At 55.2% G+C, this 19,973-nt stretch overlaps 1 protein-coding gene across 1 annotated transcript; it reads right to left on the reverse strand.

The window, feature by feature from the left end:
- Positions 1 to 16,087: 16,087 nt before the first annotated feature.
- Positions 16,088 to 19,755, reverse strand: LOC144734839 (fatty acid-binding protein, liver-like). Its single transcript, XM_078617246.1, is given in 5 exon segments — positions 16,088 to 16,324; positions 16,767 to 16,856; positions 18,388 to 18,560; positions 19,595 to 19,722; positions 19,724 to 19,755. Coding segments are annotated over 5 exon segments (477 nt in total). The 3' UTR covers positions 16,088 to 16,270.
- Positions 19,756 to 19,973: the final 218 nt, after the last annotated feature.

Genomic DNA, 19,973 nt, shown 5'->3' on the forward strand with positions numbered 1-19,973 from the left:
GTGGCTAGGAGATGTTAACTCCCTCGCCTGGTATACAGGAGGGCGTGGGTTCGATCCCGACCCTGACGCCTCTTTTAGAATCAACGTGCGTTTAGAGTATTTGGTTGCTATAAATGTCCACATAAGCCACTTCGTTCAGAAGGTCACTTCAGAAAAGAGCTATATAGCTCAATGGGCTTTACCGAGTAAAATAAAAACAAATTGTTTAGGTTTAGTTTCATAGTTTAATTCGCAAATATAAAAAAATGTGTTTATGCATCGCAAACATTCTCACCCTTCAGCGAAAACCTGGCAGGACCCTCCTAAACAAAAGAGTCACGAGACTCAGCGAGGCCTTCATGGGTTAGCAGGCGTAGTCGTAGCGACAACAATAATAATGAACACGCGCGCACACATGCCCACGTGGTGTGTCCCTGCACACGTGCGTTTGCGTAAAGCCCCGTGCACCGCGCACACGTCTGGGGTCAACTCCGGGCGGTGGTGGCTCCGCCGCGCGTGTCCTGGAGTCCAGCGCCGTGGAGGCAGCAGCAGCGAGGGTTGGTGGATCACCACACAGATACTGGGAAACGTCGAGGAAGAGACAGAAGGCGGTACAGCAAACGTGGACTCCACCCGTTCCATCTGTATGGGACGTAGCGTCAGCCCATCTGTATCGGATGTAGTGTCGCCCCATCTGTATAGGATGTAGTTTGGGTTTTCTCCGGGTGCTCCGATTTCCTCCCCCATTCATTGCCCGATAACACCTCCACATAGAGAGGACCGCAGAGCTTGGGGGGAAGGGGAATGTGGCTGCTGCCTTCATGCTCCGCCTGTGGTTCCTCCTCCTCCTCGCGCCTCTGAGTCGTCCTCCCTCCCTCCCTCTACGGGAGCGCGCATCCCCCTCTAGGCCACGTGGGTCACGGCGCCAAGTCACGGCGTGCACGCTCACAGACCGAGCCGCCGTGCCAACGGTGGAAGTTCCACATTCCCATGGTGGTGACGACGGTCAACAGACGGGCCACCGATACTCGCCTCGCGGCCGCATGCAACTTTAGCCTGCATCTGAAGTTTTAAATTATTTTTTATATTTTTTAACTGCTGCTGTTATTCATTTTCTACGTTTGTTTTGTTGTTTTGTTCGACTTTGTGTATGATTGAGTTAACGTATTATTGCATTCATACGTATGAGTGAATTTACGTGTGATTCAGATAAAGTTTACGTGCGATTGTTTAACCACCTATGCAACTTCCTGTGCAATTTCCCACCAAATGCGACCCCAGCTTGGGCTGCCCCCCCCCCCCGCTGTGCACAAGACATCTCGCAGCTCGAGGAGGCGTCTTACAGCGGCTGCCACCAGATCCCTGCGTCCACGCTCCCGCTCTCACACAGTCCGTGATCCTCCCTGCTCCCTCAGCTCCAGTCACCCTCCTCACATCTTCCACTCGGGGCTTCACTCCTCACTGAAGACTTTCCAGGTGACGCTGGGAGGGCCAAGAGGAGGCACGTGACTCGCAGCACCAGCCATGGAGGGGGGGTATACTGGACGTGGCGTGCCGGGGTAGGGGACACGAGTTGGGAGTTTTCTTCTTTTCCGGGAGCACTGCTTGGGCTGGCAATGCCTGGAGTCTCCAGGGTATAAGAAGCTCCGGCAAGACGCGCACTCAACCTGTGCCCGATCTCAATAAAGTCGTACACATCTGGCATCACGCAAGACCCTACCGGATAGTACGGTATTATTAGGTACCCCCAAAACGAAGGTGGAAAGTGCGTTTATAATCCGGGGAATACGGTAGTAGCAGTAGTATAGGTACCACGGTTGTTTACGTACGGTGCGAACGAAGTGTAACATCCGCGCAAATACAAACCACGTGTTGGGCGACGCTGCTGTGTGCCAACCTCCACTGGAGGTCACCGCAGCGTCTGGCTACGGGAGACTTCATTCTAGATTTGAAGTTTTCGTGACTGCAAGGATCCATAACCTTTGGTTCTTTCGGTAAAGTCACGTCGGTGGAAAGGATTTTTTTTAATCAATGATTTAAAGTATTAATTAGAATTTTATTAAATAATTTATTTTATTTATTTTGTATATTATTTTTTCACCGACGTGACTTTACCGAAAGAACCAAAGAGTACGGGAGACTTGTACATTTGTTTCCACTGAGGGGCGGCCGCAATGAGGGGAGAGCAATGGTCTCTCCATAGAAAGAAAGAGCGAGGGAGAGTGAGGGAGAGTGGTGGAGAGAGAAAGAGAGAGCGAGGGAGAGTGAGGGAGAGTGGTGGAGAGAGAAAAAGAGAGCGAGGGAGAGTGAGGGAGAGTGGTGGAGAGAGAAAGAGAAAGTGAGGGGCGACACTGAGGGAGCTGAGTGCGCGACGTGGACCATTTGTTTGACGTTAGCGAGGGAGGGGATGAAGGGAGGGGATGAAGGGAGGGGATGAAGGGAGGGGGGCGTGAGGGGGGAGGGGCTGCCCCCTGGCTCCATCGCGCTCACAGATTGCGCTGCGCTCTTAAACTCGCATCCATCGCCGTGCTCCGAGCAGCGCCAGATTGCGTGTCCCCCCTCCCTCCCTCCACAGCCCCCAGCCCTAGCACACAGACCCCCCGAGTTACGCGGCGTTCTATGCATGGCTATGCGCTCGGCTGCACCGAACCGCCTCTCGTGACCCCCGTCCCTCCCCTCTCCTCCTCCTCCACCCCCCCCCACTGCCCCCGCACGTTCTGAACGCGCGAATTTCCGCAACATATGGCGCGTGAAATCTCACGACAATTATTCAATGGTTCCTTCTGCACCACCGCCTCCTCCCTCCTTTCTCCCCCACCGCCCAGCAGCCCCGCCCCTGGCGAGGGGGGGGGGCTCCCATTGAGAAGCGCGCTCCCTTTGTGGGGCCCTTTCATCGCCGATGGCTCCACGCGACTTAACCAGGCGACGTCGCCCGCTCCATGGAGACCCCCGGGAAGCAGCTCCAAGTCTCCCGCTTTCTCTGCGGGGTTTGTTTAAAGACTGCGCCTCGCCTCGTGTGCACGAGTTAGCAGACGTGTGTACGTGTGTGTGTGTTGTGTGTGGTGTGTGTGTGTAGTGTGTGTGTGTGGTGTGGTGTGTGTGTGGGGTGTGGGTAGTGTGGTGTGTGGTGTGTGTGTGGGGTGTGTGGAGTGGGGTGTGTGTGTGTGTGGTGTGTGTGGGGTGTGTGAGTGGTGTGTGTGGTGTGTGTAGAGTTTGTGTGGTGTATGTGGTGTGTGTGGAGTGTGTGTGGTGTGTGTAGTGTGTGTGTGGAGTGTGTGTGGTGTGTGTGGTGTGTGTAATGTGTGTGGTGTTTGTGTGGTGTGTGTGGTGTGTGTGTGTGGTGTGTGTAGTGTGGTGTGTGTGTGGTGTGTGGTGTGTGTGGCGTGTGTGGAGTGGTGTGTATGGAGTGGTGTGTGTGTGTGGAGTGTGTGTGGTGTGTGTGTGTGGTTTGTAGTGTATGTGTGTGTGGAGTGGTGTGTGTAGAGTTGTGTGTGGTGTGTGTGGTGTTTGTGTGTGGCTTGTGGTGTGTGTGTGTGGTGTGTGGAGTGGTGTGTGTGGTGTGTGTGTGGTGTGTGTGGTGTGTGTGTGGTGTGTGTGGTGTGTGTGTGGTGTTTGTGTGTGGTTTGTAGTGTGTGTGTGTGTGGTGTGTGGAGTAGTGTGTGTGGTGTGTGTGTGGTGTGTGTGGTGTGGTGTGTGTGGAGTGGTGTGTGTGGAGTGGTGTGTGTGGAGTGTGTGTGGTGTGTGTAGTGTGTGTGGTGTTTGTGTGGTGTTTGTGTGGTGTGTGTGGAGTGGTGTGGGTGGTGTGTGTAGTGTGTGTAGTGTGTGTGGTATGTGTGGAGTGGTGTGTGTGTGGTGTGTGTAGTGTGTGTGTGGTGTGTGTGGTGTAGTGCGTGTGGTGTGTGTGTGGTGTATGTGGTGTGTGTGGGGTGTGTGTAGTGTGTGTGGTGTGTGTGTGTGGAGTATGTGTAGTGTGTGTGGTGTGTGTGGTGTGTGTGGGGTGTATGTGGTGTGTGTGTGTGGAGTATGTGTAGTGTGTGTGGTGTGTGTGGTGTGTGTGGAGTGGTGTTTGTGTTTGGGGGTGTGTAGTGTGTGTGTGTGGTGTGTGTGTGGAGTGTGTGTGGTGTGTGTGTGGTGTGTGTAGTGTGAGTGGTGTGGGTGTGTTGTGTGTGTGGAGTGGTGTGTGGTGTGTGTGTGGGGGGGTGTAGTGTGTGTGGTGTGTGTGGTGTACACAGTGTAAGTGTAGTGGTTAGCGCGCCGCGCTACGAACCTGGCGAATCCGGGTTCGATTCACGCTCACGGCCAACACCAGTGACGATTATTTGAACCGGGCTTGGGTCTCCCCTAGGTCGTCTCAGCTGAAATGAGTACCTGGTGCGGTGTGTAAATATCAGCATTGGGGAGACAAAGGCGGCCGGGCGTGGTGTTGGCCACACCAATCTCCCGTGTTCCGTGCTGGCCTTCAAAGGTGCCACTCGCTAACAGCACTTGGCTCACCAGTCTGGCAAAGGCTATACGGGGGACCTTTGTCTTTGATGTTCACGTGACTTCGATGTGTACACGTGTTAGGAGATGGACCAGTTGGATGTGTACACTTGTAAAACAACGTTGGTGGACACTGTAGTTGTGAGTTGTGTACACTAGTGAGTTGTGTACACTAGTAAGTTGTGTACACTAGTTGTGTACGCTATTGGTGTACACCAGTTGTAGGATATGGCGATGGAGTTTGAGTAAATATGAGACTGTGGAGCAGCGTGGTGAAGTATGGTGAGACAAGCCGAGAATGTGCGCGTTGTTGTTGTTGTCGTTGTTGTCGTTGTTGTCGTTGTTGTTGTCGTCGTTGTTGTTGTTGTCGTTGTTGTCGTCGTTGTTGTTGTTATTGTCGTTGTTGTTGCTGTTGTGAGCGCTTCCCGACTCGGGATGAATCCGTCCGTGGCGGCAGCTGTCGGGAAGAAGCTCCGACCCGAGCCAAACTTGAGAATTAAGTCGTGTTTACTGCTCTAGGGGGAGGGACTCGAGCCGTCGGACACCGGGCACATGGGGATGAGCAAACATCCCACCGTGTTGAGTGATCGCCCTTACCCGTCGGGACGCCGCGCTGCCCACTAACTCAAGTGCCGAGGACAAAACGCGGCGCGGGGACGCGCGGCCGGGTGAGCCGCGCGTCACCTTTGTCCGGGGACATCTGGACGCGGGATTCGAATCTTTGTCTCCCCCGTGCGTGATGATGTTTGTGTTGCTTCATAAAAGCCTCCCTGCCTCCTTCCCTGCCTGCCTGCCCCCCCCACCCCTCCTCTACCCCTCCTCTACCACCGCCACGGTTTGCTCGAGTCGGCGTTGGACTTCTTTCGCACCGTACCAAGCCAACCGCGCTAATCGGAGGAAGAAGAACAAACGAAACACGAACAGGAAGTTCTCATGAAATGAGTTTTCGACGGGACACTTCCAAGCAAGTTCAACAACCGCCCTTCACCACGACGTGGCGGTGACGTGACCGCGGCGCTCGTGCCAGGCTAGGTGCACTTTGAGGCCACGTGAAGTGTCGAAGGCCCGCTGTGGCAGGAGGTCACGGCGCAGACCCAGATGCCGTGGGTTGACTGACTGAGATGCCTGGCTGATGCTTCTCACCAAACCAACTCTCTGCGTTTTAGACGCCCAGCACCGCCACCACCACCATGAATGCTCCCACCACGAGTGCACTACTTCCACCACGACCAAAGACAACGCTTCCCCATATAGCCTTAACAGACTGTTGGGGCAAGTGCTGTTAGCGAGCAGCACCTATGAAGGCCGGGACGCACACGAAGGGGTCGGTGGCCAGCACCACGCCAGGCCGCCTTTGTCTCTCTCGTGGTGTTGATTACACACCACACCAGGTACTCATTTGAGGCTGAGCCAATTTAGGGGAAGCCCATGACTTAAGATAATCGTCACCGGTGTTGGCCTTGAGCGGCAGTCGAAGTTGGGTCGCCGGGTTCGTAGCGCAGCGCGCTAAACGCTACACCACCAGCACCACCACTAGCACCACCACCAGCACCACCAACACCACCACTAGCACCACCTCCAGCACCACCAGCACCACCACCAGCACGACCATCACCACCACCAGCACCACCACCAGCACCACCACCAGCACCAGCACCACCACCAGCACCACCACCACGACCACCAGCACCAGCACCACCAGCACCACCAGCACGACCATCACCACCACCAGCACCACCACCAGCACCACCACCACCAGCACCACCAGCACCACCACCACCAGCACCACCACCAGCACCACCACTAGCACGACCATCACCACCACCAGCACCACCACCAGCACCACCACCACCAGCACCACCACCAGCACCAGCACCACCAGCACCACCACCAGCACCACCACCAGCACCAGCACCACCAGCACAACCAACACCACCAGCACCACCAGCACCAGCACCACCACCAGCACCAGCACCACCACCACCAGCACCACCACCAGCACCAGCACCACCACCACCAGCACCACCACCACCAGCAGCACCAGCACCACCACTAGCACGAACACCACCACCAGCACGACCATCACCAGCACCACCGCCAGCACCACGAGCCCCAGCAGCAGCATCCGATGTACTAATGGAATGGTTTGTGTTGCGCAATGAACGCACAATGGCCAGCTCCTGGTAGCTGTGTCACGTGGGATACCGCGTGCAGCGCGCTGCGCGATCTGGGATCGAACCTTGAACTCCAAACCGCCACGGCTGTGAACGCGGACCCTGCTCCCCCCTCCCTCCCCCTGACGAGGAGACCTTCCTGTGAAAAAAATATCAAAATATCATTCAAATGACGATGATCACCATCACAATCTACAATCCACCACCATTCAACATTATCCATCAATCACCGTAGATAACCATCCAACATCTCCGATTAGCACGGATGGCTACGTGCGGTGCGAAAGAAGTTCAACATTCATACATAACCCACCATCATTCACCATCCGACATCACTACCATCCACCACCATCCATCACCCGTCGCCCTCCGTGAGACTGCACCACTGCCAGCAGCAGCAGCAGGGGAAGTTTTTCATCTTTTTCGTGTTTGCTGCCATCAGGCGGCAGCGCGTTCGCTGCTTGTCGCAGTGGTTCGCGGTTCGAACGTAGCGGCCGCCCTAATTAATACTGCGGGTGTAATGACCATGGTTATACTGCGCGTCGTCTGCTTCGCTCATAGTGGACGTTAAAAGACTCAATTGGGATCACGCACACGGCATACAGCACCACCACCGCCTACAAGTAGAATTGTGTCCACAATAGAGGTGTTCTGGGTTCGATCGCGTAAAATAAATGTGTCGTTAAACCCGCCACCACCCGACACAGCCAATTAGTAAGGGGTTTGTCACGTAAACAGAACGTGCCAATTCGTCACTAGTACAGCACACCGCTTGTGTGTTGGAGGGTAAACCCACGACATTTACAATTCGAGTGCCGTGACGTTTCGCCAGTAACGACACATTTATGTTTACGCGATCTAATCCAAAACAACCTCTTATGGGTACTGTTGTTCGTTTGCCAGCCAGGTGTGCTGAGCCACCTTGTGCCACACAGGGGCAGCTGCCACGGGGGGTGCCCCCTTTCCAATGCGTGGAGATGATGGTACAGTGCGCGATGGACAGCGCTCGCTGAGACACACCGGGCGCTTGGGAGGGCGGCTCGGTACAAAACCGACTCTGCGTGCGTGTTGACCCGTGTGCGATCTCGGCCGCGTCCAGTTCAGCCGGACGTGTCGACGGCGATCTGTGACCGTGCCGGGCGAGTCTCAATCCGATGCATTTTTCGGTTATAAAAAAAAAGTCTAAATCCAGATGGGCTGGAATTCAAGTCACACACACAGGGGCCACGTCACTCATCTCGCCTTGTTGTGTGGTCATCTTTTTTGTTGTAAATAATCCTATTGGTAGAATGAGAGGAATATGGGTGTGCAGTGATATAAGATTGATTTTATTATTGATAGGCGATGCATTGCATCTGCAGTAGCCGTGCATGACGTCAGAGAATCCTTCTGCAAGCCAGCCTGGAGGTGATCGAGAGAAGAGAGTGGCGCCCTTGTTGAAGCGACGTCTCACCCAGCGGTGTACGTGGAAGCTGCCATTCGGTGTGGTTTGTTTCGACTGCCGCGCCTGGAAATCGAACCGACGACTCTTTGGCAAAGCGAGTACGAGACTAACCAGCTTAGCCAGCGTGAGAGAGTTGAGAGAGTAGACGAACCGCTCTCTAGAGAGTGGCGTAAGGGCGCAATTGCAGGGCTGCGCCTTCGCCCTGCCCTCGTGGGCCGTGGAGCGGACAGACTCGGCCGTGCCCTGGCAGCTCGAGCTGGAGCAGGGAGCGGGGGGAGGGGGGCAGTCACGTGGGCCGGGGTGGGGGGGACCTCCCCATTAACGCACAGCAGGCGCGGTGACTGATGTCACTCCAGTATATCACGATGGTGACGTTGATGGCGACGGTGATGATGATGGATAATCGTTTATGCTGCTGCTGCTGATGATGAAGACGCACCCTAGCGATCATGCCGCTGATGGTGCTGCTTATGACGATGCCTGCTACTCATCATGCTGTTGCTGCTGATGATGATGCTGATGATGCCTGCTACTCATCATGCTGTTGCTGCTGATGATGATGCCTGCTACTCATCATGCTGTTGCTGCTGATAATGATGCCTGCTACTAAGCATGCTGTTGCTGCTGATGATGATGCCTGCTACTAATCATGCTGTTGCTGCTGCTGTTGCTGCTGATGATGGTGCCTGCTACTAAGCATGCTGTTGCTGCTGTTGCTGCTGCTGATGAATCATCAGCAGCAGCAACAGCAGCAACAGCATGATTAGTAACAGGCATCATCATCAGTGATGATGATGCCTGTTACTAATCATGCTGTTGCTGCTGATGATGATGCTGATGATGATGCCTGCTACTCATCATGCTGCTGATGGAGAGTCACCGCCCGCGTTCACACGCTCTGCCGTGACGTCACGCCATCTGTCGCCCCGGGCCCCATAGTGGCCGCAGTGGCCGCGGTGTGAATGAGACGCGGGGAGGGCGCCGCGATTCACGCGAATTAGCGCGGCTTAACAGCTTAATGAGAGGGCTCAGTGTGTCACAGTGTGTGTGTCACTGTGTGTGTGTCACTGTGTGTGTGTGTGTCACAGTGTGTGTCACAGTGAGTGTCACAGTGAGTGTGTCATTGTGTGTGTGTGTGTGTGTCACAGTGAGTGTGTCACTGTGTGTGTGTCACTGTGTGTGTGTCACTGTGTGTGTCACTGTGTTTGTCACTGTGTGTGTGTGTCACAGTGTGTGTCACAGTGAGTGTCACAGTGAGTGTGTCACTGTGTGTGTGTGTGTCACAGTGAGTGTGTCACTGTGTGTGTGTCACTGTGTGTGTGTCACTGTGTGTGTCACTGTGTGTGTCACTGTGTGTGTGTCACTGTGTGTGTGTGTGTCTCACAGTGTGTGTCACAGTGAGTGTCACAGTGAGTGTGTGTGTGTCACAGTGTGTGTCACAGTGAGTGTGTCACTGTGTGTGTGTGTCACAGTGAGTGTGTCACAGTGTGTGTCACAGTGAGTGTGTCACAGTGAGTGTGTCACTGTGTGTGTGTGTGTCACAGTGAGTGTGTCACTGTGTGTGTGTCACTGTGTGTGTCACTGTGTGTGTCACTGTGTGTGTGTCACTGTGTGTGTGTGTCTCACAGTGTGTGTCACAGTGAGTGTCACAGTGAGTGTGTGTGTGTCACAGTGTGTGTCACAGTGAGTGTGTCACTGTGTGTGTGTGTCACAGTGAGTGTGTCACAGTGTGTGTCACAGTGAGTGTGTCACAGTGAGTGTGTCACTGTGTGTGTGTGTGTCACAGTGAGTGTGTCACTGTGTGTGTGTGTGTGTGTCACAGTGAGTGTGTCACTGTGTGTGTCACAGTGAGTGTGTCACTGTGTGTGTCACAGTGTGTCACATTGTGTGTTATCGTGCTTGGGGAGCGGTAGGGTACCAATTCCCGAGTTCGATTCCTGCTCACGACCAACATCGATGACGAATATTTTAATCGGTCTCCCCTAGGCGATGTGTAAACATCGCCACTGGAGAGTCAAAGGCGGTCGGCTACGGTGCTGACCAACCAAGCCCTTCGTGTTCCATCCTGGACATCATAGGTGCTGCTTTTCACTCACAGCACTTGCCCCAGCAGTCTGTTGAGGCTATACGGGAGGTCTTTGTCTTTGTACACGTGACAACTGTCGGGGATTTCAACAGGACCTTCACCTCTACTTTATTAAGCTAGTTGAGGGCGATTCTACAATCAATAGGCCAGGCCTCTGGGTTATTCTTCAGACTTTCGGGGTCCCGAACCCTGCAATTATAATTATTAAGGACTTTCGTGACGGTGGGCAGGACCGGGTAAAGTTGTGTGGCAGGGAGTCAGAGTCATATCCTGTTCACCTTCGAGGCGAATGGGATATCCTCTAGCCCCCTACACAATATTACATATGTAGTGGTGATACGCGCTGGGTGTATATGTCGTGTGCCAGCGCGTATGTACGGGTGTGTGTGTGGTGACGCGCGCTGACGGGGAGGAGCAGGCGTCAGTGCGCGGGTGGGGGTAGTGCTGCTGATTGGCTGTGTGCCGGTGACGCGCCCAGAAGGAGTGATCGGGTAGCAGCGCGGTGTGATTGGTCGGGGAGTGGAAACACGCGCTGAGCGGAACCGGATCGTAGGGATAGCGCGTGGGGATTGGGTAACTGAGGAGCGGTGCCGACGTTGAGGTCCGCATCCGCTCCGTCTCCCGGGAAGAAGGGGTATATAAGGTGATGCACAGAGGAGCAGGGGCAGAAGTGGAACCATCTAAGAATGAAGACGAAGGTGCAGAGATAGAGCCCGGAGAGGAGAGTAATGGAGAGTAATGGAGAGTAGAGGAGAGTAAGGTATAAGTGTGTAGCCAGCGAGAGAGAACGGTCTACACGAGCTGAGTAATGTATAGTGTGTAGCCAGCGAGAGAGAACGGTCTACACGAGCTGAGTAATGTATAGTGTGTAGCCAGCGAGAGAGAACGGTCTACACGAGCTGAGTAATGTATAGTGTGTAGCCAGCGAGAGAGAACGGTCTACACGAGCTGAGTAATGTATAGTGTGTAGCCAGCGAGAGAGAACGGTCTACACGAGCTGAGTGATGTATAGTGTGTAGCCAGCGAGAGAGAACGGTCTACACGAGCTGAGTGATGTATAGTGTGTAGCCAGCGAGAGAGAACGGTCTACACGAGCCGAGTATGCATACGGTGTAGCCAGAGAGAGAGGAAGGTCTACACGAGCCGAGTATGCATACGGTGTAGCCAGAGAGAGAGATGCAAAGTCTACACGAGGCGAGTGGAGAGTGTAGCAGAGGCGCAGAGTCTACACGAGGCGAGAGAGGAGTGTAGCCGAGGCGCGGAGTCTACACGAGGCACAGAGAGCCAGCAGCACAGAATCCAGAGTCAAGAGAAGCGCATTGTGAAGAAGAGAGGCCACGCGTTGTATTGTTACAAGTCAAGATTTAATAAAAGAAGTGTGTTCCCGTCAAGGAGTTTCCTGCCGTCATTTTCCAATACTTCATCTGGTGTCAGAAGTGGGGTCGAATACTTTACCCGATGGCCTATGGCGTGGCCTCTCGCTAACCAGTCGGCAGCGGCTGTGACGGATGCCTTCGTCCAGGGCTATGTCCTGGACAAGGGGGCTCCCGAACGCCTGCTGACCGACCAAGGTAAAACATTTTCGAGTAAATTGTTGCAAGAGGTGTGCGATCTGTTGGGTACCAAGAAGGTGCGTACCTCCCCGTACCACCCGCAGACTGACGGGATGGTGGAGAGACTCCACAAAACCTTGACTTCCATGCTGTGCCAGCAGGTGTGCGAGGCACATGTAGATTGGGACCTGCAGGTCCCGGGAGTCCTTGCCGCGTATAGAATGCCCCCCCATGCAGCTACGGGGTTTTCCCCATTCTATTTGATGTACGGTCGGGAAGCTGACCCGCCAATAGAAACGCAACTTGGCCTGTCCGCTCCACGAACTGATTCTAATTTGGCAGAACATATTAAGTTTAATATTCACAAGCTGACAGAGGCGAGGGAGGCCGCGCGGCTTAATTCGCGGGCTCGCCAAATTGCTAATGAACGGTTGCGGGCACGGAAGGTGTCCATGCACGAATGGAAACCAGGTGACAGGGCCTGGCTGCATTGCCCTCAGGCACCCTTGGCTACGTCGCCTAAATTGTTGAGACCGTGGAGGGGACCCGTGGAGGTCGTGCGCGTTGCACAGCCCCAGTGCGTTCAGATAAAGTGGGGAAAGCGCCGGTGGTACGTTCACCCCTCCCGACTGAAACCGTTCTCGCCTCCATATGGCCTCCCCTTGTGTCGTGATGGCCGGGCGTGTGACGTGACCGGCGACCCAGAGGGGGAAATGTCTCTGCCTGATCCACACGTATTTTCGCCTGATCTGCTCCCAGGTGTCTCGGAACTGACAGCTGCCGATCACCGGCGGCCGGATCTCCGCGGCGGGGCCGGCCCTTTCAGGCCCGTTCCGCGCCGTCTGGAGCAGCCGGAACCGCCGGACGGTCGTCAGTGTCCCGCCCCATACGATGGACCAGCCAGACGGACTCGCGCCAGGTCGTGCTACTTTGCATGACCTGCCTCGTGAGGAGTCGGGGCAGTTGGAGCGCCTCGTCACTGCGTGTAGTCGCAGGGACGTGGGGCGCGTTCGTTTCGAATTTGCTCGTATCGTGTTATTGTTGACTTTTCGGGTTCATTGTCAATCTGTACATAGTTATTCTTGTTGTTGTTGTTGTTGTGTTATGTTACGGGGCACACTCGGGGGGTTACGGGGTTTTTTTTTTTGTTGGTTGTCGTTTTATCGTCGCGGTTGGTTGTTGTTAGCAGCCGGGCCGGCTGCGAGCTATGTGGGAGGGGGTGATGTAGTGGTGATACGCGCTGGGTGTATATGTCGTGTGCCAGCGCGTATGTACGGGTGTGTGTGTGGTGACGCGCGCTGACGGGGAGGAGCAGGCGTCAGTGCGCGGGTGGGGGTAGTGCTGCTGATTGGCTGTGTGCCGGTGACGCGCCCAGAAGGAGTGATCGGGTAGCAGCGCGGTGTGATTGGTCGGGGAGTGGAAACACGCGCTGAGCGGAACCGGATCGTAGGGATAGCGCGTGGGGATTGGGTAACTGAGGAGCGGTGCCGACGTTGAGGTCCGCATCCGCTCCGTCTCCCGGGAAGAAGGGGTATATAAGGTGATGCACAGAGGAGCAGGGGCAGAAGTGGAACCATCTAAGAATGAAGACGAAGGTGCAGAGATAGAGCCCGGAGAGGAGAGTAATGGAGAGTAATGGAGAGTAGAGGAGAGTAAGGTATAAGTGTGTAGCCAGCGAGAGAGAACGGTCTACACGAGCTGAGTAATGTATAGTGTGTAGCCAGCGAGAGAGAACGGTCTACACGAGCTGAGTAATGTATAGTGTGTAGCCAGCGAGAGAGAACGGTCTACACGAGCTGAGTAATGTATAGTGTGTAGCCAGCGAGAGAGAACGGTCTACACGAGCTGAGTAATGTATAGTGTGTAGCCAGCGAGAGAGAACGGTCTACACGAGCTGAGTGATGTATAGTGTGTAGCCAGCGAGAGAGAACGGTCTACACGAGCTGAGTGATGTATAGTGTGTAGCCAGCGAGAGAGAACGGTCTACACGAGCCGAGTATGCATACGGTGTAGCCAGAGAGAGAGGAAGGTCTACACGAGCCGAGTATGCATACGGTGTAGCCAGAGAGAGAGATGCAAAGTCTACACGAGGCGAGTGGAGAGTGTAGCAGAGGCGCAGAGTCTACACGAGGCGAGAGAGGAGTGTAGCCGAGGCGCGGAGTCTACACGAGGCACAGAGAGCCAGCAGCACAGAATCCAGAGTCAAGAGAAGCGCATTGTGAAGAAGAGAGGCCACGCGTTGTATTGTTACAAGTCAAGATTTAATAAAAGAAGTGTGTTCCCGTCAAGGAGTTTCCTGCCGTCATTTTCCAATACTTCACATATTATAACCACGTAGCTCGATCAACTTTCCATGACTTTACCTGTAGAATTCCCATCTGGTACAGATGCAGTGGGAGGCTGATCGATGCCCGTGTGCGGTCAGGGGATGGCTCCCGACGGAGTAACCCTGATGTGTAGGCTGATGATCTGGCAATTGTTTCTTACTGAAAGAAGTTGGTGACTGCTCTACTGAACCTAGAGTTTTCTACTAAGATATGATGGGGCCTTCCCATCAGCCCCACTAAAACAATGCGCCTGTCTGGGTTATTTGTGTGATCAAACCCTCCACCCGTGAACTGTCCGTGAGTAATGAGCAGTTGTGGAGAGAGTGGACGAGTGATCCTACCTGGCTAAATGTGCTCATGGCCAACACCGGTTCGGCAGCAGAGGTCTCAACTCTGAACCGGTCAAGCGGCATCACATCTCTCATCGGCTGCGTCGCGCTGTGTGGGAGTCGTGGGCACATGCGTCAGTGAGTGTGTGTGCACGATGCCTGAGACCCGAGTCCGATGCTCGCTCACGACCAATAACAGTGGTGAGTATTTGACACAGTACTAGGCATCCCCGGCCTTAAATGAGTATAAACATCAACACGGGGGAGACAAAGGCGGCCGGGCGTGATGCTAACTACTACCCACCCCCTCGTGTGCCTTGCCGGCATTCAGAGGTGCTCGCGAACATCACGTGCCCCAACGAGTCTCTACAAGGCGACTTGTTTCTCTGTTTTGTTTACTTTAGCAGGCAAGGCGCACAGAGCTGTGTAGCTCTTCTCCAGAAGCGACCGGCCACAGATGATCGCTTATCGAAGTGGCTCATCACGTGGAGATTTAGAGCAGCCAAACACTCTATACGCGTGATTCTAAACGCGTGATTCTAAATGTGGCGCACCCAGAGAAACATCCACGCGACCACAGGGAGGGGGAGAGACATTCAAACTCAAAATATAGGGCAGGCGTCAGAGTCGCAATCTTGGTCCCCTTCGTGTCCTTGTCCACACCGTGTGTGTGCGCGTGTGCGTCGAGCGGTGGCGGAGCAGTCAGCGTGCTGCGCTACGAACCCGGCGACCCGAAATCGATTCCCGTTCACGACCGACACCAGTGACGAATCGTTGAAACCGGTCCCGGGGTCCTGGGCATCCCCTAGGTCGACTCAGCCTCAAATGAGTACCTAGTGCGGTGTGTATGCATCGCCACTAGGGAGACAAAGGCGGCCATGCGTTGTGCTGGCCACCCACCCCCTCGTGTGCCGTACCGGCCTGTATAGGTGCTCGCTAACAGCACTTGCCCCAACAGTGTGTTGAGGCTACACGGGGGGTCTTTGTCTTGTGTGCGCGTGCTGCACGTGACGGAGTTTGTCGTCTCGCGCGAGTCTCGGCCGAGACGTGGAGGGGCGCCCCCGTCGCAGTCCGCGGGCCCCGTTCTGGCATCGCCCCCCCCCCCGGCAGAGGGGGGGGGAGGTCGGCCGTGGAACTTTGTTCGAGTAAAGCCGCGATTAGACGCAGCCAAAGCGAAGAGCTTGACCCCCAAATCCCAGGGATTCTGTGTACCCCCGTCGCCCATGGCAACGGCTAACCGGCGGACCTAACCTCGCACAATGGCATTGAATCCTCGTTTAAAATCACTTAGCCCGGCAGCTTGCGATCTCGCTGGGCTCCAACCGGAACGCGATTAAGTCGCCCGCTATTCGTGTTGGAGTTCAGCGCAGCAAGGCACGAGTTTGACTTGATATCATTTAAATGTTTGTTGTTGTCCCCCCGCCCCGCCCTGATAGACAGGTGAACTTGGACAGGTGAGTGTGGGCAGGTGAGTGTGGGCAGGTGAGGGTGGGCAGGTGAGTGTGGGCAGGTGAGTGTGGGCAGGTGAGTGTGGGCAGGTGAGCCAGCTGGTAGCAAATTCCACATTCTTATGGCGGGATGGTTGGATGGACGTGGGGGGGGGGGCGTCCGACTTCACATGACACCGCCACCGTTGACTGCCCCGAGAGAGAGAGGCCGAGAGAGGCCGAGAGAGAGGGGCAACACACGAGAAGAAGACACGGAGACGCGACATTCGATGGTTGCTGTTGTTTATTTGGTTGTTTGGTGCAACGGGCGGCCACTACCATCACCGGGGGGAGACAGCAAACCCCGCTGCTGCTGCCGCTGTTACTGCTGCTGCCGCTGCTGTTACTGCTGCTGCTGTTACTGCTGCTGCTGCTGCCGCTGCTGCCGCTCGTGTCCACATGGAGGGTTTCACGCCACGCGCTTGAACTTTCTGATCATCATCACGGTCCCGATGCCCAAGGTCTGTGAGAGAGAGAGAGAGAACACGCGCACACTAAGACAACGATCCCCCATGTAGCCTCAACAGACTGTTGGGCGCAAGTGCTGTGAGCGAGTGGCGCGCGTTGGGGGTGGCCAGCACCACGCCCGGCCGCCTTCGTCTCACTCGCCGTGATGTTTACACATCGCACTCCTACAGTCTGTTTGTCAACATATATGGGGGGGGTCTTTGTCTTTGTTTGTCAACAACTCTATAGGGGGTCTTTGTCTTTGTTTGTCAACAACGCTATAGGGGGTCTTTGTCTTTGTTTGTCAACAACGCTATAGGGGGTATTTGTCTTTGTTTGTCAACAACGCTATAGGGGGTATTTGTCTTTGTTTGTCAACAACGATATAGGGGGTCTTTGTCTTTATTTGTCAACAACGCTATGGGGGGGGGGGGGGTCTTTGTTTGTCAACAACGCACCTCGACGAGCTCGTCACCCGCGAGCTCCTGCATGTGAGAGATCTTCTCCAGCTTGGACACCAACTTGGTCCCCTCCAGCACCGTGGTGCTCTGCGCGGGGGGCGGGGGGCGGGGGGCGGACAGAGCAACTCGCTTCGATGGCTGCAGTGCAGAGACGCCGCGGTGGCGAGGGAGATGTTAACTACTTGGCCTGGTGTGCAGGAGGTCGTGGGCTTCAGATCCCGAGCCTGGCGATGCCTGCTGCTGCTGCTGCTGTATATTTGGAGTTTGCATGGCCACTCTCCACGTTCAGAACCAACATCACGGCGTTTAGATTATTTGGCCGCAATAAATGTCCACGTGATAAGGCAACTTCGTTGAGCTATCATTTGTGGCCAGGTCGCTTCTGAGCTGCATAGCTCAGTTGGGCCTTACACCTGGTTAAATAGTTTAACGTAAAACAATTGTTGCATTTTAGTTTAATCAGCGAGACTCTGGGGGCAAAGAAAGGTGAGGATTTCGTTGGTCCTGGGACCGATCGGCAATGCACTTATATAATAACAACAACAACAACGTAACGCACACTAATAATGATAACAACAACAATAACATAGAGTTGTTATTGTAATACCCCGGTTTACGTGGGGGATGCGTTCCTGAAAAGTGAAACAACGACGGATATCGAGACGACGTCAATCAAAGCGATTGACTGGGAAGGTGGAGGCGATGCGTTTCGACAGGAAGAATCCGATGAGCTATGAAGCTCTTTTTCGCAGATGTCCAGACGAGGCGGGTGAGAAAGTTACAACAACAACAACACAAACACAGAGAGGAGTGCAGAGTGGAGGAAAGCGAAGCAAGTCGCCGCGTCGCGCTGCACCTTCAGGTGCGCTTCTGGAGCCGTCTGGAACGCTCTTCCTTCCGATCTCCGTAAGCCACTGGAGCTCATTGATCGAGATTGGACACTTATTTGTTGAGAACTGCGTTTTGTGTTTAGTTTGTTGTCCTTCCCCCGCACCTCCGGTTAGCACGGGTGGCTACGCACGGTGCGAAAGAAGTCCAACATACAGTACGTACATGGCAAGCCGACCTCGGCATTGGCATTGAGCGTCTGAACATATTGCTGCCATACGCAGGAATTGAGCCGGAATCAACCGTAAAAGTTTAACTCCCAGACCTGGAATGATCCAAACGGAATGAAAATCCACGCGCTAAATCGTGCATCTCACGTCTGCGAGTCGTGAGCGAGCGAGTTGGGGCCACCAACCCTCGACACTGCGCTGGCAGAAGCCCGCCCCGGAATCGACGGTGCGGCCGACGACCCCCGAGCCCCCGGGAAGCCGCGGAGGGAGCCCCGAGGCGGTCCCGCGGCTCACCTTGACCTTGGTGGCCCACCTTGACCTTGGTGGCCCACCTTGACCTTGGTGGCTCACCTTGACCTTGGTGGCCCACCTAGACCTTGGTGGCCCACCTTGACCTCGGTGGCTCATCCTGACCTTGGTAGCCCACCTTGACCTTGGTGGCCCACCTTGACCTTGGTGGCTCACCTTGACCTTGGTGGCCCACCTAGACCTTGGTGGCCCACCTTGACCTCGGTGGCTCATCCTGACCTTGGTAGCCCACCTTGACCTTGGTGGCTCACCTTGACCTTGGTGCCGAGGGGCCCCGTGAGTTCCGCCTCCTTGCCCAGCGTGAAGTGGTTCACCGTCTCCTTGCCGTTCACGAAGAGGTGCATGGTGAAGTCGTCGCCCTGCCGCTCGTACACCACCTCGATCTCGGCCGTCTTTCCCTTGGCGATGACATCCTCATCGTACTCTGCCGACGCGACAGAAGGAAACAAAGATCCCCCGTATAGCCGTCAGCAGGCTGTCGGGGCAAGTGCTGTAAGCGGGCACCTACGAAGGCCGGAACGACACACGAGGGGGTGGAGGTTGGCCAGCACCACGCCCGACAGCTCCGGGTACTCACTTGAGGCTGAGTCGACCTAGGGGAGGCCCAATGCCGGTTCGGATCATCGTCGCTGGTGTTGGCCGTGAGCGGGAATCGAACTCGTGTAGCTGGTTAGCAAGTCAGCACGCGAACCACTCCATAGCGCTCCCCACACCACAGCAGAGCAAACACCCCCCACGTCACACGCGACAATGTAATCGGCAAATTCTCTCGTAACAGTCATCAGCAGGGTGATGTCAACTCACAGCCCTCAGCCACCACCGCCGCACGTGCGAGGAGGCAACTCTGTCCCGTTCGTGATAGAGGTTTTTTTGGGTTAGTTCGCGTAAGTATAAATGTGTCGTTAGCCCGCCACCACCCGACACAGCCAATTAGTAAGGTTTGCCACGTAAACAACGCGCCAATTAGTTACTACTTCAGCCCACCGGTGTGTTGGAGAGTTAACGACACATTTATACTTACGCGATCTAACCCAACAAAACTTTTATCATGAATAATATTGGTGGCGAAAGCCTACTGCGTGTGAAACTCTATCCCGTACAGACCGGACCAGGTGGGGTCCACATTCTGCTGCAGCGCCACGCTACGGCTCCTCCTCGACGTCCACCCGCGGCGAGGGAGTTTCACCACATCTCTGTGTGATCCACCAACCCTCGCTGCTGCATCGCCACCACCGTAATGGTTCAAGGGTGCAGCCCTGCCACCGCTCGCTCACGCGACTGCTGACAGAGCGGGCGTCCACGCAGCCAACGACTCGCAGAGACAGGAGGAGGATCAGGACCGACACGAAGTGGGCATGCCACCCACGTGCGCCGCGCGAGCTGAAAAGTAGTTTTTGTGTTGAAACAAAAACCCGCCCCGTCAACGCGAGGCGCTCTCGGACTGCGCCCGACACTTACTGCATGCTCTCATGAACTCTTCAAAGTTCTCGCTCTTGTACATCTTCCATTTCCCCACGAAAGACATGGCTGGGCGAAGGCGGAGAGGCGGCGGCTGCGGCGACGAGGTGGGAAAGGAAGCAAAGTGGCAGGTGAGCTCCTGGCTGCGAGACCCGCAGCATTTATAGCGGCAGGCGAGGCGAGGAGTGCAGCGTCAGCTGCCTCGAGATCGTGAGTCAGTCGCAGAGATTGCTGGCGGCACTCCCCAAAGAACAAGAATGAGACTCGAGCGAAGAATACAAAGGCGCGGACATGCAGTTGCTGGCTCACGTCGCTGCTGGCGGAAGGTTCCTCCACCCCTCTCCCCTCCCGCCTACATGAGTCGAGGGAGATAGCGGGC

This window comes from Lampetra planeri, chromosome 53 (assembly GCF_965212315.1).
Source record: "Lampetra planeri chromosome 53, kcLamPlan1.2.h2, whole genome shotgun sequence".
Taxonomy (NCBI): domain Eukaryota; kingdom Metazoa; phylum Chordata; class Hyperoartia; order Petromyzontiformes; family Petromyzontidae; genus Lampetra; species Lampetra planeri.